This window comes from Pteronotus mesoamericanus, unplaced genomic scaffold (assembly GCF_021234165.1).
Source record: "Pteronotus mesoamericanus isolate MK-2021 breed Mesoamerican mustached bat unplaced genomic scaffold, CSHL_Meso_final scaffold_31, whole genome shotgun sequence".
Classification (NCBI taxonomy): domain Eukaryota; kingdom Metazoa; phylum Chordata; class Mammalia; order Chiroptera; family Mormoopidae; genus Pteronotus; species Pteronotus mesoamericanus.
The window spans coordinates 22,602,608-22,627,875 of NW_026555312.1; the positions used below are offsets into that span (position 1 = coordinate 22,602,608).

The 25,268-nt window shown below is 40.1% G+C and overlaps 1 protein-coding gene and 1 non-coding gene across 5 annotated transcripts in view; one reads left to right on the forward strand and one right to left on the reverse strand.

The window, feature by feature from the left end:
* Positions 1 to 2,132: 2,132 nt before the first annotated feature.
* SSR1 (signal sequence receptor subunit 1) overlaps positions 2,133 to 25,268 on the reverse strand; it is a 37,913-nt gene continuing 14,777 nt past the window's right edge. For 2 of the 4 annotated variants that reach the window (XM_054591926.1, XM_054591924.1), the window contains 2 exons: positions 16,785 to 16,848; positions 2,133 to 4,290 (listed from right to left, as the gene is read on the reverse strand). In XM_054591926.1, the coding sequence (XP_054447901.1) occupies positions 4,266 to 4,290; positions 16,785 to 16,848 (89 nt within the window). In that variant the 3' untranslated portion in view covers positions 2,133 to 4,265. Of the gene's footprint in view, positions 4,291 to 13,823; positions 16,849 to 25,268 lie in introns of those variants that run through there. The other 2 variants (XM_054591927.1, XM_054591928.1) reach the window with 1 other exon arrangement.
* Positions 9,561 to 9,750, forward strand: LOC129085798 (U2 spliceosomal RNA). Its single transcript, XR_008530743.1, has one exon. It is a non-coding gene; the product is annotated as a U2 spliceosomal RNA (small nuclear RNA).

Sequence of the window (25,268 nt, forward strand, 5' to 3'; positions counted from 1 at the left end):
AAGTTGCTTAGCATTCTAAAAACAGGACGGACTTCACGTATTTTCAAGAGTTTGGAGGCTGCAAATCTTTCATGTTTATCTGAACACAGACTTCACAGGATCATCAGGTAAGGAAGGGCAGCTTAAATTTGAGAGATGGTACTTCTTATATTCTTATTCAAAGCTCTTAACCATGTATATATTCAAGTTTACAGTAAAGGAACTACTGCCTGTAATGGGCCAAATTATATCTCCCCACCCCCAAATTCATATGTTTGGTTTGTGAAAATAAAGAACAGAGACTGGCCCTGAAGATTCCCCGAGGGACAGAACCAGTTTGGTCATACAAATAAAGCTTCCTTTAACTTCTTTTGCTAGGCTAACTTGGCCTGGGTCATTTCTTGCTTATGCCTCTGGAAATCGTAGGAAGAACTTGAACTTCGTCCCAAGGCCGCTATGAAGTGAGCACTGAAAACTCGAACATTGTAACTAATTACTGTGAAGAACGAGGTCACTGGTTCCTCATTATATAAGCTGCTTTATAATAATATATCCTTGAGCCTCATTCCATGTTTTGGTTCAAGTGCTGTGGTTTGCAAACTTTTTAGTGTCTGTGCAATAAACTCTCACTATTACAATACTTTGGTGATTCATTAGTTTTACTCCTGTTATTTCTGAACTTTTAAGAAAGTGTATGCCTCCAAAATTCAACATCTAGTATATCCAAATGCGACTGTATTGGGAGGTAGGGCCTTTAAAGAGGTAATTAGGTTCAAATGAGGCTGGTAGGGTGGGTCCTAATCCCTATAAATTTGGACACACAGAGACACCAGACAGGTGCTTGCACAATGACCGTGTTAGCACACAGGGAAGGCGGCCACCTGCAAGCCACGCACAGGGGCCTGGGAGAAGCCGCCCCTGCCAATGCCCTGATCCAGGACTTCCAGCCTCCAGCACTGTGAGAAGTGTCCGCTGTTTAAGCCCCGCCGCCCCCGCCTGCAGTACTGGTTATGGCAGCCTCGCAGACTAAGACACTTCCCTGGTTTGACTTTCTGGGTTATTTTCAGATTAGAGAAGAAAGAAAATGGACTCTCATGAGCTTCTGCTTGTAAGGCACGTACATAGCAGAGGATTGGGTACACAGAAAGCACCCAGTCAATGCTGGGGGTTATTACTGCAATGCTATTAAATGGTTATCTTGATATTCACCAGGGGAACACACGGCCCACATTCCAAGGTCTGTGCCAGGTGAGTGGAAACAGCAAACCTCTGCTGGGTCAACAGTTGCCAAGCTCAGTAGGTAATGTGTCTTTCTCTCACATTTCATTAACATATCTTTATAGAACAAGAAAAACAAGAAAGTGACTTCTGTCTTTGTATTTTGAAAGTCAGGATATTCCCCTGGTCTACAACTAGACAACCTGTGACTTGGGTTGTCTTTGGGGTGAGGTGTTTTGACTCGGGGTGCCTCGCTTAAGATGGACGTTCACGGTCTACTTGCCTATTTAGATGGCAAAGCCGTGTGGGAGACAGAGTGAGGCCGGGAGGAGAACAGGCTGTGTGGCCTGAATGAAGTCACTTGGCATCTATAATGTAAAGGGATTTGGCAGAGAAGCTCCTAAGGCCCCTTCAGTTCCCCAGTTTGACTCCTTTGATCAAAGAATACATTTGCCAGACTCCTATAACCTGGGCTCTTCTGTCAAGAACTAAACAATCTTTGCGAATTGCACCACTTGTCAATTAGTGCAGCTCCAAGGTCACCCTTTGTTGGCTGCTCCGAGAAGGTGGATCCAGACCCTTTGAATTTTTGTCCCTTGCTGGCTGGCTGGCACAATGCTAAATTCTGTCAGCAGAGGGCAGTGGAGAGACACTGCGAGAGGAGGTTCTCCGGCACCAGGCTCCTGCAGAGCACGGAGGTCCTTCCTCCAGGAACACACTTCCAGTGAACGTTTTCTCCAGCAAGCGCCACCAGTGTGGCACCACCGGTGACTTGTCAGACATTTTTTCATTGCTTTTAGAAACAGGGGAAGGGATGGGGACGGGGGCGGGGGGGGGAGAGAGAAACATCGATTGGCTGCCTCCCGTCCGCACCAAGACCAGGCCCGAACACACAACCCAGGTATGTGCCCCGAGCAGAACTGAATCTGCAAGCTTTTGGTCTATGGGAGGGCGCTCCAACACTAACCAGGGCTCCAGTAACCAGGGCTCCCTGTTCAAATTAGCGGTTTCCTCTCTCTTAATTGGCCCTTGACTAATAGAGAACTGATACCATGAGCAGGCCCGGGAGACAGACCCGCAAAGCTGGGTTTTGGGAATTGGTTGGTGCCTTCAGGCTTGAGCGCAGTGCTGAGCTCCGTGTCAGAGGGAAATGGCATGGTGGCAAGAACAGACTTGTCATTTCAAGCGGAGCCTGGTTTCAGTTCAGCAGGCTGCTCATAAATAAATGCTTCCAGACCTAGGTGGTCACCAGGCCCCAAGGGTGACGCCCTTTGAAGGAACATCTGGAATTTCACCTGTTACTTCGGGGAAACCAAAACCACTTCTGGCTGCAGGAATCTGGGCATTGCATGGAACCCTCAGTGGGTCTAGGTGGCCTTGGAGCAACAGGCCTCTACAGGGCCTGCTTGGGAGACAGCACAGCCCGAGCACAGGGTGCCAAGCACCCCCAGCGGGCACCATTGTCAGCCTGGCCCGGGCACGCCTGCCTGCAGATCAGCGAGCGCTGGCATCTGTCACATGCCCCAGTGCCACACTTCTGTCAGAGGGTTTGAAACCTAGAATGGGTGTAAAGAAAGACACATCTGGCCGAATCTAAGTGTTCCATATACTTTGTCTTGACTCCTGAGAGCCTCAGAAGACTCCTTCGGTCTGGCTGGATTCCTGGACGTCTCTCTCAGATCAGTTTCCTTTGCATCAGCATCACCCCGTGGGAACATACCAGCAAAGCAAATACCCAGGCCCCTCCCCCGACCAGCTGACTCAGAATCTCAGGGCTGGGCCCAGCAGCCCGGGTGTCCGCAAGCCCTGCAGGGGATTCTGATGTGCACTCAAGTGGGACAGTTAGTCACGGGACACAGGAAGTAACCCCGACGCTCCCACCTTATGGTCGTTTAGTGGCTCCCTACCACCCAACGCAGTCTCACCCCCCGCCCCCGACAGTGAGTCTCCAACTTTAAATTCACTTGTAGAGTCTGTTTCAAAGTGCAGATTCCTGGGCCAGCTCCCTGAGACTCCGATTTCAGTGATTCTGATGCGTGTGGTTCACAGGCCGCATTTGAGATGTGGGTTCTCCACGGGACTAGGGCTGTGTGCACGTCTATCTGTGTCATCTACCCGCTGGGCAGTCACTGGCCGCTTAATGCCATCTCTCTTCTAGTCCTCAAACACAATGTGCCTTTGCTCCTGCTACTTTCTGGGTCCATAATGTCCTTCTTGCCTTCACTTCCTTCTCTCCACAGTATTGCAGTTAGAGGCCCAGCTCGCGTGCAGACAGGGACTGCCTGTGATGCCCCAGGGTCAGGCACTCAACACAAGATTCGTCCTTGTTTATAGGCCTTTCAATTCAATTTATTTCAGTCCAATTCGATTCAATGCAATGCAACGCAACTCAATTCATGTCAGAATAACAGAGCCCTGGGGAGCCCACTGTGAGCACCCTCTTGCGGAAACCAGGCCTCAGAGAGTGCAGGGAGGAAGGACCCCACTCACTGAGAAGGTGTGATGACATGTTCACAGGAAGCATTATTCCTCACGACATCCAGCTCCTCCTCCACCAGAGGCCCGCTGATTGCTGCCGTTGCCCCGGGCTTTTTGGTGCCCCTCCCCACCCAGCTCACCAGGAACGTTTCCTGAAGATGAACCTGGAAGCTGCTAAGGTATGTGTTGCAACCATTACATCACAGGGGCTCACGAGCTCACCTCGCCCACAGCTGTTTGCCGCCTGACCTCGGTCACCATCGATGTGACGGAGTAAGAGCGAGCCGAACTGAAGGCCCCTACAGCTTATCTCCGCCCAGAAACAATGCACAACAGCTGCTGTTCGTGAGCCACAAAGCTCTGGTCAAAGAGCCATTCCCAGCGATGGCGTCTCAGCAGGAACCAGTTGAGAATCTAGCCGAGTTGGACTGACGGTGTCCTAAGTTCCACAAATAGCAAAACGGTGCAGAAAGGATGGCCGGGCTCCAGGACCCACACGTCCAGGGGTTTTCCTGTGGCAGCCCTGGCGGAGCGCACAGCCTGGGCACCTGGGGACTGAGAGGGCAGAGCTGCAAGGAGGCCCGATGACATCAGTGCGTCTCCCTCCTCCTGCGTCTGAAACAACAAAGGGAGACAGTGATCTCCTAAGAGGCTCCAGGAAGGCCCTTGGTCACGTCCCTCCCGGCGTGCGCTGTGGGCAGCACACTATGTAAGACACTTCATGCTGTGCTTACAAGTCCAAGTACTTCACACGATTAACAACCAGAGAATCTCCTCTCACTCCCCTGCCCCCACCCCCCTCCTCCCATGAAGAAACGAATGGAAAACTCTAGGACTGGGGTTCCAAGCTTCTAAAATTAGTCCATTCTGTGATTCCTGAAAGGAAGGACAACTACTGTACCTCTTTATTGGGATTTAGTCAGTCTTTCATGCATTCATTGACAATCTGGCATAAAAAGAAATCCAAATACTTAGCCATCTCCATGAAGAAAGCAGGAGACAGCACAGACAGACTCATCTGGACAGATCTGGAGGGTTTAGCTTTGTAACTGAATCAGCTCCCAAATAGCCTCACTCATTCTTTCACTCACTCAACAAATACTTATGGAGCTGCCATGGTGAGCAAGGTGCGGTTCTTGCTCTCACGGAGCGTGCAGCAGAGTGGGGGAGACAGGCACACCACCACCAGGGTTCAACCGAGTCACTGTCAATGGATATTAGGCCCATGGTGGGAGCAGACACCTGACCTAAGTAGGGGTGACTGGGGGCGGGGGGAGAGTTTCCTTAGAAAGCTTCCTTCAAAGAGGTGACAGAAAAAATGAGATTGAAAAACTCAACAAGGCCCCTCCTTTCCCAAGTCCCCGGTATCAACATCACAAAAAAGTGACAAGCCAACCCCACACATCAGGTGCTTCTGGCTTCGATAAACTGAAAAGGGTTCCAGTCACTTCCATGCTGTTCCTGCTGACGTGGAGCAGATATGACTCTAATCACGAGGAAACAGCACACAAGCTCTAGGTGAGGACACTCAGCAAGGCAGCGAGCCTGTACTCCTTAAAAATTCAGTGTCCCGGAAGACTGAGGAAATGTTTCAGATTAAAGGAGACTAAGGAGTCATGCCAACTAAATGCACCACGTTGTCCAGGACTGGCTCTTGAACCAGGAAAAAATAGCTGGGAGAGGCATTACCGAGACAGGTAGTGAAATTTGACCATAGCCTGTGGATTAGAAAACACTGCATTAGTGTGAAATTTGCTGACTTGGTAACTGGAATTTGGTTCTGTCAAAAGTTGTGTTCTTACAAGATCAACTGTGGTGTGTTCAGGGCAAAGGGGCATAATGGCTGCAATTCACTTGCAAATAGGTCAGAAAACAATGTGCGTGTATGTATGTATGTGACAAAATGTTAACAATGATCTGGGTGAAGGGGAGGGGTATAGGGAATTTCATTGTACTAATTTGCAACTTTTGAGTAAGTTTAAAATTGTATCAAAATTAAAGGTGACTCCCCTGCCCCCCGCCCTGAGCAGCAGGTAGGTGGAGGGTGTCATTATGGTCCCTCTAGGGGGAGGGTGGGCTGTGCAGCTGTGGGAGGTGGCAGCCATGTGGCATGTGCAGGGAACAGGCAGTTCAGCTGGGACACAGGTTCAAGGTAGGGGCTCGTGGGAGGCCTGGGGGAGACAGAGGGGAGAGGTTTGGGTCTGCGCCTGGCAGGCCATGCGGGACTGCTGAAAGGCTGTAAGCGGAGGAGCATCAGGGGATCAGAAGGCCATCATAGCTTTGTTGGGGGCGGGTTTGGAAGGACAAGATGGCACAGGAGGCTGGGTCCAAAGTCTTACAGCACTTCAGGCCACGCCAGCAGCGCTGCGTGCAGGGGCTTCTGCATTTGCCAAGTGCTTCCCGAACACGCGGGGCCTGAGCAAAGGGCTTCCTTTGCTTCCAGGATGGGGGCCGGCAGCAGGGCCGTGCCACAGGGACAGAAGAGTTGGATCTCACAGACTGTTAAGAGGCAGGATAGAGGACAACTTGTAAAAAAGGGATTTTCCTGTGGAAGTGATGGCACCACCTGAGAGAAAGCAGTTTAGGCAGGGAAGAGGTCCCGTTCCCATGTCGAGTTTGAGGGGCCTTTCTGACACTGGGGGTTTGGCTCATGAGTCTCAGGCTCCTAGGAGAGGTCCGCAAGCCAAGGCAGAGCGGGTGGGCAGGACCCCTGGAGTCCGACTGCCTGTGTCCGAACTCTGGAGGGCTTTACTCCTTCTTACTAGCTGGGAGAGCACAGGCAAGCTGTTTATCATTTGTGCCTCCAGTTCCTCAGCTGTAACATGGTGATACTAGAACTTATCACGGCTGGTTGCCCACAGAATGAAATGAGTGAGCACAAGTAAAAATGCTTAGAAAAGCCCCCAGATCAGAGAAAGTGCTCAAAAGAGTCAACCGCCACAACCGCCACTTCCAGTTGGCCTCTCAGGCATCCACAAGAAGGGAGGAAACAAAAGGAAGGGGCAAGTGGAGCAGCACCACTTGCGCAAGGAAAAGGTTAATCGGGCCCAGGCTGTCCACCACGGGCTGCGGTGCAGGTGCGTCCTGCCACTCGCTACTTCAGGGCTTCCCTGGGCGGGGGCGCGGGGGTGGGGGTGGCGCGGCAGGCAAAGCAGGCCAGCTCACTGTGTTGCAGCCAGGCGGTGCCTTCAGGCTCCTGGGGAACGTTTTACAGTAGGGTTTTGTGAGAACCAGTGCTGCTTATTAACATGCAGATTCCTGGGCACAGCTCAGGGCTAGAGCCAGAAGATCTGGGGATGGTGCCCTGAATTCTGCACTTCACACACCTTCCTGCCCCTTTCCCCCACCCCACTCTCCCTCATCTTAGGGGTGATTACATTTCTGAATGCTGCCTCAGACCAAGAAATAATTGAAGTAACGCATTTTGGAGGGAAAGAACTAAAGACAGTTATTTTAATCCTGTATCTCAAGTAATCATTTTGGACCCTTTAATTTATGTAATTCAATGAAATATGTATGACTTTTTGGGGCCAATTACCACAGGAAAATTTATTTGGGTTCAAGAAAGAACAGTTGAGCTGTCCTGTTAAGGGACAGGCCACCAAGAAGGGTGGAGGTGTCCCTACAGCGGCCCCACCCGGGGCAAAACACTGGATTCATTCTTAAGATTCTTTCTTACTCTAGTATTATACGAGGCTCCATGAAGTACAGGAAAAAAATGAGGACCACACCTTTTAAACATAATTTCACAGTTCTAGGAAAAAATTGATGGTTTTAGTTGGCTGTCAAATGACTACCATATTTTGCTATATATAATATGGCCCCTTTTTGCCCAAATTTTTGAGGGAAAAATAAGGATGCACATTATACATGGGTATAATGATTATATACCATGGGTATAATAATCCCATGTATAATGCATGCGTGTGGGTACACTTTATACATGGCAAAACCGGTATCTTATGCAACAAGGAAAAGAAATATTCCTCAAAGTAAAATTAGGCTTTTCTGGACTAGGCATTGACATCAGGTTTTTCTCTTTCTTTTACAAGCAATAGCTTTAAAAATTCAACATAACACCTGACAGTGGGAGCTTTATATTCATTGACTATTCCTAACTAATAACTCTAATTACTATTATCCCCATTTTACAGATGAATAAACAGGCTAAGACCAGTTAGGTGACTTGTCTAAGGTTATCTTGCCAGAAAGTGGGTGAGTCTTGATTCAAACAAGTGCTAATTCCAACAGCAATTAACCATCATACTATAATTGATGTCCAATGAGTGAAAACATTTGATTAGTTCATACAAAATGTCTTGTGTGTGTATGTATGTGTATATGACAGAGGGACCGTTGGCTTTGTCTATCCACTGAGAGCACATTTCTCTCTTGGGAGACAAGACTAATCTAGAAAACACATTCTGAGTGTGGTTGGCTAGCTCTAAGGTGACCCACAGGAGGCCTTTTACAGCATTCGTCTAACTTAAAAGCCCAAACCATTTCACTGGTGTCTTAACAAAAGCAGTAGTTTTCATTTTGATGTTTACTCTTGGGGTGTGAAGTGGAGCACAGGCATGCATCTCCTGGTTGGAGTAAGCATTATCTTTTTCCCAATCTTTTTGCACCTTTCTGGCAATGCCGCGGGGCAGCCCTGGGAAGGGGTTCACTGCTATACCACTCAAGAGCAGCAGAGGGCAGCAAAACACTCATGCTGATTGTTACCAGGAGCGCCTAGGAATAAAGCCTATGCTTTTAAAATGCTTTCATCATTTGGAGAATTCTTGCATAGTACTACAGATTTAAAATGATAAAAATCCTTTAGTTGTTTCAACTTGGTATAATTCACTAAGCTTGCTATTATGCATCTAAGGGAAAAATATTTAAGATTGTAATTCACTCACAATTCCAGAACTTTTCATTTTGAAGCTCTGGCTGTGATCTATCATTTCACTTCCTTTTCTAGAACTCACCTAAGGGATTGCACATGAACCACACTACAGCAGCTCCAGGGCACTTGCTGGCCACTTCCCTTGGTTTGGTTTTGGTAAGCGCTTTCTGGTGGAGCTGCAATGTAAAACCAAGGTGCTCACATCTGCATGAGCCTGGAAGGTTTGTGCACATGTGCAGAGGAGGCTTGGAATATGTGAACCCAGAGCATGACAATTCAATTAGAGTACTTCCGTATTATGAGGCAGCAGTACCATTTGAAGGTTGGACAGATGGGCCTGTGTTCCAATCTCAGATTTGCCACTTAACAGTGACTTTCAGTTATTTAACTTGAGTATTCAAGTTCCTCATCTACAAAACGAGGGTATGTACCCACTTTTCTGTATGGTTGTGATGATTAAATAATTCATACTGATGAAACATCTACCATGTGCCATGTGTCGTTTTTAGAGTTGGTGATCTGGTGACTTAAAATTCTTGCTGTCACGAAGCTTACATTTCAAGAGTGTGACAGGTGATGGAAAGACAAGGTCATTTCAGACAGTGATGAGGTAAGGACAATAGACAGACTGGTGTGGGAAAGGTGCTGACCTTCAATGAGGTAAGTAGGCCAGGGAAGGCTAGGGAATAAGCAAGAGATGATGTGGGGGCTGCGACTAGGGCAGAGAGACTCACTTCCAAGGCCAGGGCTGAAGGGAAGCAGAGGAGAGGCTAGAGGCAGGTAAGGATCAAGATCCTGGAGACCCTGTGGGTGGGGGTGGGTGGAGACTCTGTTCACACAAGCGCAATAGGCCAGATGAGGGCTTCCAGCCAGACAGCGGCAGGAGGACCAGGAGGCAAAGGGTGGGACAGGAGTAGCAGCACTTAGCACACTGCCTGGCACAAAACCTGCTGTAGTTACAGATGGCTTATTAATTTTTAAAAATAACAGATGGCTTGCTTCTCAGCCTTGGACTAAGATCAAGCATAGTATCTATTCTTATCAATTTACTATCTGATACGTCTTCTATCCCAGGACACTATATGAAATGGACTTTGGGAACTAGGAGATGGAATAGGACATTGCTCCATCCACTCCACACACCAACCTGGTAATGCAGTACTTCAAGGAATGGTGACCGAAATAAAATTAATTAATAATAATAATATAAAAAGTAAAAATAACAGATGAGAAGCTTGGGTTCCTTTAAATGAAAAATAATTTCAAGTATTTTCCAGCAATAACCTACCCTTTCTTTGAATATATAAAGTGACAAGACACTCAAATTTTTTAAATGGGCTCATTTTCTTTTTGCACTTCAGAAGAGCTGCCCACAAACATTTGATGATCACACTCATTGTAAAAGGCTCAGGTAAATTTCACATGTACATTTATTTCTTTCATTATAAAATATACGTACATTACAAACATTTTAAAACAAAAAATCCACCACCTCATCACAAAAACTGCTTTAGCATTTTGTATATTTCTTTTCAGATTTTGGACAAATCTAAAATGTACTTAATCCTGAGCATTTTAAGCATTGTAGAGAACATATTTAAATGATGGTTCTTATTGCCCTAATTATTTTTGTTTTATATTTCCCTTTCAGCCAAAAACTGAGAACATTACATAGTTACAAAGAATGAATTTCCAATTTTCACAGCACCTGAATAATGTTATTTTTTATAATTCAGTTCTAAAATCTTGTAAAAAAGTGTCTAGGTGCTACTGACTTACACACAGACGAGGAAGTTAAATCAAAGGCCTACCTCTGCTCACTTAAAAATGTTTAAATGGTCAGGGTATGTAGTCTCCACAATTACTGGGAACCCAAATTCTCACTATGTTCCTCATGACCATCACCTGGAAAAGTCAACTAGTTGACAGCCAAAGAGCACATGTAAAATCATCTTTATTAAACAACAAGACTTTGCGATTTGAAATACCTAAATTTTACATGCAGAAAATGTGTGAAGCTTTTTACAAATTCCAGGGCATAAATAACTATTTTAGTTTTCTTTTTTTCACTTAATGTTTTAAGATTTCCTTTGTGCTTCTCATCTTTTAAGACGTAGGGGGGGAAAAAAGACCCAACTGTAATATGCACTGGCAGTTCAGGAAACATTTAGAAATGCACACAAATAATTTGATGACCACTTTTAATTAGGGGATAGGTAAATAAAGATACATTTGCCAGGACAGCAGACCAGTTGACGTGGTAGGTCAGACTGATGAAAATAGCCAAGAAAAAAAGGTGCCCTTAGGTTTACCAAGTTAACTGTGATTTCCAGATACTCCTAGAGCAAGAACATTTCTCAAAGTAGCACAAGAGTTTTACGGATTCACAACCCTCACTTTCATTAGCCAGGTAACATTCTCAGTCAACAGATAAAACCTCACACTGCACAAGAAAGTTCTGCCATAAGCAGCCTGATGAGAGCACACTGCTAGAAACCACAGCGTAAGCGTGCAAGCATTAAAGTAGCAAACCCACGACCTGAAGATTTTGGGAAAATATATAAAAAGGTAAATTTTGAACCAGAACTATATTGCCTATATGGAATGATTTGTTTTTTGTTTTTTTTTTAAAGTTCTTAAATTGTTAGATTTTGAAATGGCAGAACTGAAATCTAATTCACAGCAGAGCTAAAATTAGTAAGAATGTATTAAGTTCTTACATGTAAGCCAGCATACTTGGGACTCTCAAGATTTAATGCCGGATGAGTGGGGGAGTCATGTTAGTGAAGAATGCGGGAAGTTAGACTGGGGAGGTCTATGGAGGGAATAAACACCTGTGATTTGTTGGTTTGGGGTTACAATCTTCTTGAGGCCATTTAATCCTGGCTAAGGGGGTTATCTAGGGGCTGTGAGAATTAAATGAAAATGCATGTGGAAAAGCAGAGGCCGAATATACAGCTGCTCCATCTAAACACTATTCTTGACTGAAATATTTCTCAATGCTTTCTAAAATGCCAGTGTGAACAGGGTGAGTGACCAGAAAAATGGATTTCTGAAAAACAATAAATAAGACTGATTCTCTTTGGGTGGCTAACCGTCTAAAGTGGAAAGAAATTCTAAATTCCAAAAATGGAAACACCGGAACACATAAAACCTTTCTAAGTGTTCCGAGAAAGATAACTCTCAATTGGGTGTGCAGGTTCTAACAAATTTATTGCAACAACAAAAACTCCCTATGGCAGCCCTATTACTCTGGTTCCAGTTCATTATTAAACTCACAGAACTAGCCACATTTCATGTCCATCTTAAGACTTACTCTTTAGTTAAAGAAGACTACCATTTAACTTTTCTATTCAATAGAATTTAACTGTCACTCCACATCGAAGTCCAAAAACTACCATACACTTCCCCCTCACATGCTTCATGGAATGTCATGACAGTGCGGTGCTTTACGACAGCAGCAGCAACCACTCACATGGCTTCTTACAGTCTGGACAATGTTCTAAGCACCCAAAACTAAAACCCAGTGAGGTTATTCACCTCGAAGAGAAGGGGACTGGGATTTTGAACCCAGGCAGCCTGATATGAATCCATTCCATCTATAGCTTAGTTCTTTTTTCTGTTGCTGAGTAAACTAGATTTAAGGAAGAATCACTTAACATTGTATTAGGTAAAGGTATATAGGGAACAGAAGCAGAGGATTTGGAACTGACCCTTCAATTAATTTAAAAAGTACACACCAAGACTCCAGAGATAGCTGCCTTCTGAAGGTCACCATTGGTTAGAGGCCAGGGCTGACTCCGTCCTAGCTCTCAAGCTGAAGCATACTCTACCACCTCCCTTTGCGCAACCTCACAGAACTACCACTGAGCTTGGGTTACCACCAGAAATATTTCTGAACACAGTGCATGGACGAATGGCATTAGAAAACTGGCCCACATCTTGTTCTTTCTTTGAACACCTATGATGGGTTTCCACCTGAAAATTATGAACTAGGACCTGGAAATAAAAAGCAAACAAGATAAAAGCTCACAGTTCAGCAGGGAGGGACAGACTGAATGTCAACAAGACTAGAGATTGTCACAGGTGCCCCAACAGAAATCTATGTGAGGAACAGCAGGGGAATAACAAAAGCCCCAGTCAGATCATCTTTGGCTGTCATTTATCAATTTAACCTGTAATCCCAGTTCTATCACTACCTGGTTGCATAACCTGAAGAACAGATACTTCACTCTCATCTCTAACATGAGGATGATTCTTTCAACCCTTTACAACTTGAAAATACAATCAAACTAGGAAATTTATGTTGAAGAAAGTGTTTTTAAAGACTATGGATTTATTAATCAAGGGGACGTTTAAAGACATGTGTCATCATTAGAGATTAACTAAGGTGTTGTGGATAATTATCATATAAAAATGCAGTATCAAATTCCCAAAAATTATATATACATATCATAAACATTAACACAGAAATCAATTTATAACAAAGAGAAGATTCTTTGGAGTTCAATTGTGCTCTTGAATTGAGGGGCATTTACACACTATTGTACATATTCCTTACTGGGATTATCGGAACTTTCTGATTGCTGGATTCTGGAAAATCAAGTATTTGGAAGCTGCGCAAATGCTTGGTTTTATAAAATTTTCAGTAAAAAAAATTCCATTATAAACATTGTGCAGAGGAAAGAACGTTGAGTTTTAGAATAAGACAGCTCTGAATCCATTTTCAATGTGTAACCTTGAGCAACCTACTTAAACTCAAAAGGTTTTATTTTTTCCATCTACAAAATGAGGACAGTGTCACCTCCCTTCAATGAACTGCTGTGAAGGTTTATGAGATGAATGAGAAGTTCCAATGGAAAACGGTGCATGGTCTAGAAAGAACTGAGTTCCTGTCCTACTGCCTTAAAAAAAAAAGGCAGCTAAACCTTATTCTTAAATAATCTCTAAATCCCAAAAAGGAAAAGCTCCAGAGCTTAAAGTTACATAATTATTGTAAAAGTCTAGGTTTTTATATAAATAAAAAAGGATAAAATCATGCAAGTACTAATTAGTAAAGTACATAAGAATCCTAAAAAAACAAAAAGCATTATTAATTAGATCTTTGTTAGTTCTTAAGTTTTGTCCATCCCTCCTAATGTCCTCTGATGTTCTTATAAAACAGATAAGCTTATAACAAAACTTAACATTCCACTTACACAAGTGTCAGTTTGCTTTTTAGTAAGCTGGAGATATAGTTTTTAAAAAAGATAGGATATTATTTAATAAAATCAGAACAAATTTATTAATTTTACAGCTATAAATGGTGTTGTCCCAAACTGTAGTAAATTACTTCAAGTGTATCAGGAAGTGTTTTAAAATTTAAGTTAACATCTAATTTTGGAACTAAAATAAAGGCTGAAAAATCAAAGGTGTACCCTATCAAAATCTTGGTGATAGATGATTTCCAAGTTCACAGTAAAAAAAAACAAACAAAAAAATCATTATTTACATGCATTAAACAAATAAATTTTCCTTCATACCAAGGGCATGGATGTCACTGTACCACAAAAGATAAACGCTATATAAGAGCCTTATATATTGTATTACATTTATCTACCACTGTAGTTCCAAAATAACTCAAGTCATTAAATAGAAGTTTTGATGTCACACTACCACCATTTACTTTTCCCAAACAGAGCCAAAATACAATTCCAGGATGATGCATTGCAAATATGCCTTTAAGGCAGTGACTTTTTAATAAGTATTTAAGAGCTAATTTGCCTTTTTCTGTCAATGTCACTACTTTCTGAAGCTTATTTAAAATTAAAAACATCACTAACATCAAGTCAAGGCTCCTTTCCTTTCCATCTGTTTTCCTCAGTCTTCTACCTTGTCAGTCCCATTTCCCTCCTCGCCCCCCAGCACCTTAGATGGGAGACACAGTTTTAAAAATCACTTGCTATTGAAATCCATGAAATGAATGATGAAGCTACACAACCAAAGCAAGATCCACGCTTTATAAGCACATACTCTCACATGTCTGAATTGATACACAAGATTCTTAGTTCATTTTACAGATTCTGAAACCAAGTTGTTCAAAAGGTTAATTCTGAAACCATGGTCGTGTAACAAATGAATATATCAAAACAAAAACTTCATCCAAATATTTACATTTAAAAATTAGGCTACTTATTAAGTGTGCTTGAACAAACCATGTGTGGAATTGAATTCCATTTACTATGGGCGTTAGTTTCTGCTAAACACTGACATTAGAGAAGACCCCTGGCTTCTGAGTTTTCAAGCGTTCCCAATCTACGCTAAAAAAAAAAAAAACATGACAAATAATTTCTGAGGCACCAATTTGAACCTCAGAAGGGGAAGAGCTAGTATGTAGGAGAAATCACTGAGGAGTCAGAAGGGCTGGCACCTGTAACTCAGTGTGGTTTGCTACTGCCTCAGTATTACCAGGTATTCAATAAAATTCTCTAGAAGTCATTTAAATTTTTTAATTACGCCTCAATGCATTATGTTCCAGTAGTTTCACAAACTTGGTCTTTCACAAAAATATCTGGGAATATATTCCTTGGGAAGGTGGAGGGGTCTCCTTATTACATTAAACAAAAAACCATGTAGTTTCTTAGAGCTCATAGAACTTTTTCAAAATAAACTACTGATAATACAGACCAATTAAAAACTCCAACACTTTATATTACAGGTATAGAAAGTTTATAGTTCAGCAATGCCAACATACATAATTTGACACCTTCACCCCTACTTGCAAGGCAATTAGTAACTATACAATGTCTTCTATTTTACTGTCACTGACTTTGGCTCAGATGTTTTAAATACTTAAACAATTTGGAAAGATTCTTTGTGTGTATTTTGTTGTTTTTTGTGTGGGCATGAGTGCAAGTGGGGAATATAATGAAGAGTAGTCAGTTCATTATAATAGAGACAACCAGAAATTAAACAGCCACTAAAATTTCACTTACCATTTTCTTACAAAATATATGTGGAGGAATATGGCTTCAAGACAGAGGGAAAAAGCCTCTTATTTGCTCATACTATTGTACTTTACGCTTTACTCAGTCTGACAATAACGCCAAACTCAATTTACTACCTAGGACAAGACAAACTCTCTAAGAGGATTTTATGAAATCCAATTTAATTTTGGTTCTTAGATATTGAGTGCTTAAAATTTTGGAATTCTTCAGATTAACTAAAAAAAGATGGTATCAATAACCAAAATCCCCAAAAGATTAGATATAAAACAATTGATTAACCATTTAAAAAATACCCAACTAATTTTTTTAACAAATTAGAATTAGTTGGAATATATCTCTGCCCCTATAAATTGACCTTTTGCTTAATCTGTATTCAAAGCAACTTTTCTTAAGCAAAATGCTTCTATTTACAGAGACAAAATATCTCTAAAAAAAAAAACCCAAAAAACCCCTAAGTAGGTCTAAAATCATTCCAAGGCTATCCCTTGGGTAAGAAATAGAGCAACAATGGACAAAACAATTCAGCTTCCACAAACATACCATTTTCTTTTTGATAAAAAAAAGTGTGGTTGATTTGATATATATCAAAATCAGCAGAATTTTCATGTTTCACAATTTTGTTTCTAGAGATCCTCAAAGCCCTTGAACTCCTTCGGGAAGTGTTCTGAAGGTGCATATTATAGCAAACAGCAGCAAAATACCAAACAATTCTATTGCTAAAAAGCAGCTGCTCCTGCTTGTGCCTTTAGAATACTAGTTGTAAAACAGCAACAATAACAACCAAATGTTAATTTGTGCCATCAATTAGGATTATAAGGAAGAAACAAATTGTTTCTTTAGAACAGTCCAAGGCAGGACACAGACAATCATATTGGGCAAATAGTGACTTTTGAGAGAAAATATCAACAAGAAAGAGACAACAGCATTATAAGTATTCTAAAGGCATGCTTCAGGTAGTTCAACAATGATTCTGGTAACACCAACTGCTCACATACATACACACGCACACACATAGATTTTAATGGTTTAAAAAAAAAACAAATTTGTTACTTTAGAAAAATGAATGCAGTGCACTTTCAACAATATTATCGCCACAGACTCTGATTGCTCAGTCCACACTTTAGTAGTTGCCTTCTGTGGTGATATGGCTTCTCTGCACTAATTCCCATCAGGCCGAAAAATATTAGGGCAGGTTAAGTAAAGACTGAATTGTTGCACAAAGGAACATTTACTCATCAGATCCCACCGATCTCTTCTGTGCCCGTTTCCTGGGCAACCTTCTTGGTGAAGCTTTATCTGGAAGAAAAGAGAAAGTTTTAACTTGCCTGACTATGAGAGGTATGTTGGATTCAAAAGACACTTTAAAAAGCATATCCCTCCTACTTTATAATTAAGTTAAAAAAAAATACACATGCAAGAATATACCATCTAATAATAAATGCCTTATATCTAGTTTAGGTATTTTAGCTAAGCTTTAAAATAATCTGTCAAGAGGTAACAAAATGAAACCTTTTGCAATTGGGGTGGGAAAGGAGCTACTCTTGGTTATTGCAATGTTGAGGCTACCACGCTTCTTGAACTCCACAACTGAATGTGATTATGCATGCACAAGTAAACAGTTTAGAAACAGAGTAAAAGGTATGAAATTTGCAGCTCAAAAAACTTATACTGGTTACAAAATTAAGACAGAATTATAAATGCAGCCATGCAGTTTGCATAATAATTTCATAAATTATCTGGACTAAACAGGAGGATAAAGGAAATTAGGCTGTAGATTAACATTAAAACCATCCTACCCGCATATACTTTTTTTTTTTTTTTAACTTTTTTCTCTTTATAGCTTTAGAGTCTTAGTTGGGGGGATGGGAGGGGCCTATCAAACAAAAAATAGATTGGTGGTGAGTTTCTTCTATTTCCATTCAGTAGGAGAATTCATCTTTAAGTTTCTTTTTTAAAAGGAAGGGCTATTTTCTCTCTGACCATTGTGTCTTATTTTGTAGAAGCACTTTTCAGATTAGGAAGATAAATTCTCTTCTTGGAATAAGTAATTATTTTTCCCATTTTTTAAAAAAGTGAAGGACCAGAAAAAGATGTTTTGACTAAAGTATGAGGTTCATTTGTAAACATTTCATGAACAATGGTATGAAAAATATCATGTGCCTAAAACACTAGACCACATCTGTATTTTAAAAATACATAATAGATTTTTATCAAGCATATTCAGAAAATAAAAATTATTTTTAAAAATCTGCTTAAGAATTAATGACTCTGAAATATTAAGACTAACTCTAAAATTCATATAATAAATGACCTTTATTAAACAGATTAGTAATGTTGTGTTTAGGGGTTTCATCTCACCTGAAACTGATCACAGAAGCATTTTTCTCATGAACACAGCCTGCAACTTTCTGATTTTCAAAAATGTCAGACTAAAAACTACCGCTTTTACACAATTGCCCAATTTCTAAATAATTCTTAAAAATAAACAATATGCTGAATACAGTTTTTGGGAATTCAAAAAGTATTTTAGAATCTCGTATCTGTCAGTATGAATATAGCTGTTATTAGGCAGATATGAAGTGGTGATTACATCCAACAATTTCAACTACCTACAGCTGGTTTTAAAATATGGGACTACATGGGAAAAAAACCTTCATCACCTGCCCATCTAACGTATCAAAGTTAGGAAGCAGAAAAAGGAGAAACAGAACATTCCAGAGTCACTGAGCTTTTGGAAAAATGGCTCCAGATATCTCAAAAGCCCAGAAAGCAGCATTTTATTTCAGCAAAGAACAATGTGTACAATGATGCTTTTCAGCCCAACCCTCTCCTTACTGCCACTACCCCAAGCCATAAACCTTAGAAATTGATTAACTGTAGTAAAATCACAACTCACTACAACTCTGTTCATTTTTAGATGACAAAGGCAAAATTTTAATGAAACTTAGAAAAAAGTTAGTAGTAATAGATTCAAACAGTTTCAAACCACCCTTTCTTCATTTACATTCTGATGAGTGAGAGATGAATGAAAGCTCTTGACAAATTAAATATTGGCTTCTTACATATCCCTCTCTTCACAACACCCCTCTCCAAAGGTAATTCATTCCTCAAAGCTTGAGGCACCTTCCAGACATACCTCCTCCTCCAAGATCATCAAAATTTCTCTGGATTTTCTCCATTCTGTCCTCAAATATGCAAAGTACATGTCTAATCCTCAAAAGAAATGGCTATTTTTCCTAAATTGCCTGCAATTTGGCTCGACCCCTTTATTCTAAGTAAACAATGTTCTAAGACAGTGTTTCTCAAAGTGTGGACTGAACCAGCAGCCTCAAAATCCCTTTGACAGGCAAACCCTTAGGTCCTACCTCAGACCTGCTCACTTGCAAACCCTAGGGGTGGGGCTCAGCAAGCATAACAAGCAGTCCAAGTGATTCTGATGTATATGAAGTTTAAGAACTGCTGCTCTAAACAATCAAGTATAAGAAATAAAAAGCATACAAAATTAAATACTGTTATGATTGAATTGAGTATATCAATATGATTTTATGATTTGAAAAATATGTATTTTCTATCTCAGTTCACAGAATGGGCCTAGAAACAATGTCACTCAGTATCAATGACATCTCTAAAAATAAAATCTTTAAAAAAAACAAAAATATATAATTAAACACAATTCTATGAAAATCCAAATTTAGAGATGATAATTTAAAAAAGGAGAAAAAAATTTTTAAAACCCTCATCTGTCGCCATTTGGTTGCTGTAGTTTGAAAATTAGAAAATTTAACATTCACTTTTCTTCAGTAGGAACTGTTTTATTTAGGTCAACCAGTTTCAGTTGATGAGGAAAAGCTCTACAGCTCTACCACATCAATTTATTTCTTCCTTCCTCTCGCTCTAAAAAAACAATGAAAAAGAAGTCCTCAGGTGAGAATTAAAAAAAGAAAAAGAAAAAAGAAAAAAAAGGGGCCAGGCTCTGGACAATGTGGCTCAGTTCACTGGAGTGTCATTCTGTATACCTAAAGGTGGGGGGTTCAATTCCCAGTTGGGGCACAAGCCTGGGTTGTGAGTTCAGTCCCCAGTCAGGGCAGGTTTGAGAGACAACCTATTGTTTCTCTTCTGGCATCTATGTTCTCTCCTGCTCTCCCTTCCTCTCTAAAAATATCAATAAGCATGTCCTCCAGAGAGGATTAAAAAAAAAAAGAATGGCAGTTAGTAAAAATTAAAGAAATTTCTATTGAAAATCATCACAATCTCTGGACTGATTCATGTGAGCATTACCAACTAATGAATGGTTTAGAGAACTGGACATGAGTGTGATGCCAAATTAACACCCTGCAATAACTTCTAGGCTGAAAGCAGAAAGAACTCACCTTTCCTTTTCACATGGAAATATGTGGTTATCACCCTAACCTAATGCTCATTAAGCATCACAAATGATGGGACACGATACTTGATGTGATACAGGAAGAAATAGGAGCTCTGATGTATGCCAGCAATTTTCAACCAGTGTGCCTCAAAATTTTTAAAACATGCAATACCTAACTATTTAGTCCAGGACACTGACACCTTTTCCCTTAGACTATCAAATAAAAAATGACCACCATCGACACAATTGCAATCGGGTGTGAATGAATCAAACTTTTACTTATTTTTTTTCTTGTCAGGTCAGCAAAAAATATTTTTTGGTGTGCCACAGATTTTCAGTAATTAGTTTTTCTCTGCCATGAGATGAAAAAGTTGAAAATCACTGAGGTATGCTATTAGCAAAAAAAGATCAATTTAAGCCTAATCAAGCCTATAGATTCATTTTCCAGGTAAAATAAATTTTAGCTAAAGACACCAGGAAAAAAGAAAAATCTGGCAAGTGGGACTTTTTAGAGCCTTATTACTCAGTGTGATCAGTGGGTCACCTGGGAACTTGTTAGAACTACCAATGCATTGGGCCTCACTCTAGAGCTGCTGAATCCAAACCTAAGATTTTCAAGTGATCTATACACAATTAATGTTTAAGAAGCCCTTTTCTACAAAGGCAAGTGACCAAACTCTTGAGCTGTTATAAATTAAAAGAAACTCAAGGGATATAACAACTACACACAAGGTATCTTCTTATATTGAAAAAAAGTTATAAAGGATATTTTTGAGGCAATTTAAGAAATTTCTATATGGACTGGTTATTATATATAATAATATAAACTCTTCTGTCAGAAAAATGTTATTTGCAAACTGAGATACTTTTAGAGGTACTGTGTGGATTTAAAAAAGGGGCTCTGTAGTAAATCTAACCAAAATTAACCTCACAGGATGATCTCATCATAAATTCCTAACTGGGAAGGTCCCGTTTCAGGCCTTTAACTTCCCTAGTAAAAGGTTATCGTTAGCTTAAGTCTGGTCTGCTGTTCCTGTGTCCCTTTTTCAGAACCCTCAGAAGTGTAACCACCCTCAAAATGGTACGTAATCTTGTTAACCATCCTGTAAGTCACAGAGATTCCCTTGCTTTGCTTCCTCCACTTCCTGTAACCTTCCTTAAGGTCCCTCCTTCATTCCAAATGTATAAAAGAAACTGCAAACTGTATATTCTGGGGAGCATTTGAAATCTTCCTTCCTGGCATGTCAGTTTGTCTCAAACTCTATAAATTTTTTCTACAGTTTTACATGTTTTTTAAATCAACATGTCATCATATCTGTAATTTAAAGTATCTTGTAGTACAGGAGCCAAGTTTTTTGTATAAAAAAGAAATCTATACTCTAAAAAAAAAAATAATCATTTTTCCCAACTACACGTATTTTTCACACCCTTCTACTTAATCTCTACACCTTTGATTTCTGAAATGCTCTCAGGACCCCCTTTGATTTCCTAGGATGTGAGGCTTCTTCATCTGAGGCCTCCAGGCTCCCAGGGTTTGATGTAAGATAGTAGCAAAAAAGGACTGTGGTTTCATGTGTTATATGCCTTCCAGCTATTTTCAAATTCCAAAAATCAATCACCTAATAACATGTCTCTCAATGGTAAGCTTGAATATGATATGATACATTTTTATCACCTTAATTGGATAAATGGGTCAGCTGAAAGCTGTTTAGAAGCTCCCTCGTTTGTGAAGGCTGTCAAAACAAGGAATTTCACTTAAGTAGGAAAAAAGGAGGAATAATAAAAGTGTTTTTGGTGGTAAAACGTAGTCCTAAAACGAACTCAAGCTGGACAATCAGATTTTGAGCAGCAAGCGTTGTTAAAAAAAAACACCACCACTGTATTTAGTGACTTTAATTTTACCCACCTTTGAGTATTAAGTCTCACTCGGAAAACATACAAGCTTTAGAATGAGACAAATGTAGTTGTGAAGCTTGGTAAATTACTTTTTCATATGAGCAATTTCTCAGTAAATACAGAGGCAACAGTTTACCTTGCAGAGAGAATGCCCAGTATACACAAGGTGCCTAACATAAGTTAAATTCTTCCTTCAACAAGGCCTCCCCTTTTCTTAATTTGTAAGTTGTGCATATTATTCATTCAAGCACATAATCACATATTATCTGCTTATTCAAATATTTCATGTATGTGCTTTATTTTTCTCAAGTAGAAATGTAAATTCTTCAAAAAACAGTAACTTTAAGTTCTTTTAAACATACCACTCAGAACCTAGTAGAGTATTATGAGGTAGTATATACTTAATACTTGCTGAATAAAATCACAATTATACATGATTCAAATTTTGCTCTGTAAGTGTAATAATTCTCAGCTTTAAGTTCATGTCAGGGAGGAAGATACTTCAAAACCAACCCTCCCAATCTGGCATTTAAAAATTCCTTTGAAGAGGTAGATTCCATGGCAGTTACAGTGACTTTAGTTTTTAATTATAATTTTTAATGCTTTTCAAATGTAGTTTCATCTAATTCTGTGTAAGACATTTAAAAAGCAATTATGTTTGAAGAAATTGTATTTTAACATACCATGTACTTCATAAGTAATTCTGATGGATCATAAAGAGGTTATGGTATACACTTCAACCTGATTGTATTTTCTGCTCTGGTGAATGAATGGCAGGATGATATGAGAAATTGGTCCTTAAAAAAGATTTACTCCGTCGGCTACCACTTATGCTATCTGTCCCATCATCTCCAAATCTTGTGCTCTGAACACAACTTTCAAATGCTTACTGTACTTCCTTGTTTGGGAGTTCCATGGGCTCCTCACATTCAACAGATCTAATCCAAATTCATCTCTCCTCATGAATACTTGCTCTTCCTATATTCCCTAACATTAATAAAATCTTCTTCCACACAGAAGCCAAAGCTCAGAGTACTCTCATTCCTCCCTCCCTAAGACATCCAAACAGTCACCAAAAGCCTGGTCTGCTCGACTTCTGAAACATCTTTCTACTCACATTTACTCCCATCACTACTGTCTTAACATCCTCAGGCCCTACTGATTTCTTACATTTTTTTAAAAATTCATCTTCCAGTAGCTCCTCCACAAAACTATCAATTTCTTTTAGAACACACGTTTGTCATTTCTCTGCTTAAAGTATCTGATGGCTACTTTTTAAAACCTAGAAGGAAAAGTCAGAAGTTCTTAGCATAGCACATAAAACCTTGAAGACTTCTTCTCACTCAACTTTTCAAAGCTCTGGTCAAATGTCAGCTCCATCTGTGAATGATTTCCCTATTGTTCTAGAGGGGGGAAGGCCCTCTTGTGTTATTACTTTGTTCCCACTTTTATTTTTTTTTAATTTTAATTATTGATTTTTAAAGAGAGGAAGGGACAGAGAAATATCGATTTGTTGTTCTACTAATTTATGCATTCACTAGTGATTTGTTTTTTTATGTTGTTTGTGGTACACAATGACTGTGATAGGGGCGAGTCTTCAAAGCATTAACGGTTTGGTTGTATTTATTTAGTTGCAGAACATAATTGCTGCCTCAGTGCATGTGTATGTGAACCGTTCTTTATACATCTTAGAGAAATCTTCCTCTGTACTCTGAGGTAGTATGGCAAAGGCAGCTACAGTAGGAGGCCTAGTTTCATCTGTTACCACACTTGAGTAGAAGGCACCCTTAGGTGGGGCTACTTGCACTGACTCTGAGTACATAAAAGAAACACCTCTTTGGCGTTTGTCAACCTTCATTTCCAGTAGTGTCACCTTATTATTGAGAAGCTTCAATTGTCTGCAATGCTTAGCCATGTTTGCATGCAGATCATCAATTTCCTTCTCTAACTGCTCAACTATTGAGGCAGATTTGTCATGGATGGTGTATTCTTCATCGCTTGACTCACTGTCAAGTGGCTTATTGCTTCTCTTCCTCTTTGTTCTTACAGCACAGTTATTTTTTCTGTGCTAACTTCTTCAGCTGTCAGTTCTGAAACACCTAAGGAAGTAGTCTCATTATTAGACTCAGATGAATCTTCCTCTGCAATCAATTCAGGATGTGCACAGTATGATGGACCTGTTGGTGGGTTAGCAGGCAATGGGAATGGCTGAGGACTGAGGGACCACTTGGTGGGACTGTTTTTGGTTTGCTTGTTTGTTTTCTGTGCTCAGCCATTCTGCATCTTTTAGATGATTCCCATTGGTTGATTCTTATATGTGCTATAACCTTGGTGTATTGGACAATGTTCTAACCAATGGAGTCACTCAGCCAGGGACTTTGTACCCACTTTTAGTAAAGCACCTACTATGCAGTAATTATGTTTCCATAGAGTTCACTGAATAATATGGAAATAATAAGGAAAACAATTGAATTTGCAACCATATTTGTAAACTGAACAATTTGTAAACCAAGACAGCTCTTGAATTCACAGGAAAAGAAATATTAAGTGGCCAATTAATATGTATAAAGAAGCCAAACCTCATTCTTTGTAATGGAAAAAAGATGCCATTTTATCACTGACAGGTTAAAACATTTGATAATACTTGAGAATGATAAGCGAAAGTAGAGGAGAAACAGGCAATATTGTACATTGGTGAGAATATAAATTGGCACCATCTTTTGGGAAGCAAATGAGACGCTTTCCTTAAAAATGCACATAATTTTAGACCTAACTGTTCTACTTTTAAGAAATTAAGCCCTGGCTGGTGTGGCTCAGTGGATTAAGTGCCAGCCTGCGAACCAAAGAAATTTTCCTGTGTGGGGAATGGGAAAAGTGGGTGAAGGGGATCAAAAAATACAACCTCCAGTTATAAAATAAGTCATGGGATGTCATGCATATTATGGTGGCTATAGTTGACCATACTATATTGTATATTTGAAACATGCTAAGAGAGTAGATCTGAAGTTTTCATCATTAGAAAAAAATTTACAATTATGTGCAATGATGGATATTAACTAGACTTACTCTATAGTAATCATTTTGTAATACATATGAAAAATATTTTATATCCCATAAATTTAAGAATCATTAGTGTTTTTTTAAATAAATGTTTATATATGAGCACTAAGTATTATTTGATAATTCTGTTTCACTCACTTTTATAATACTACCACTTTAGGTAGCATAGTACAGCATTTAATTGCACAAATTTATCTGAATACTGGCTCCACCTCTTAACAAATATATGACAAGCTTCTTCATTACAAGTTTAATTTTAAGACTGAGGGAAGGAGGGGGGGAGGGAGGAAGGGAGGGAGGGGGCCAGGAAAAGTGGTGCGGGGTAGGCAGAGACAAATGTATTTAAAAAAATTAATTAATTTAAAAAATTTTAAGACTGAAAAACTCAAAATAA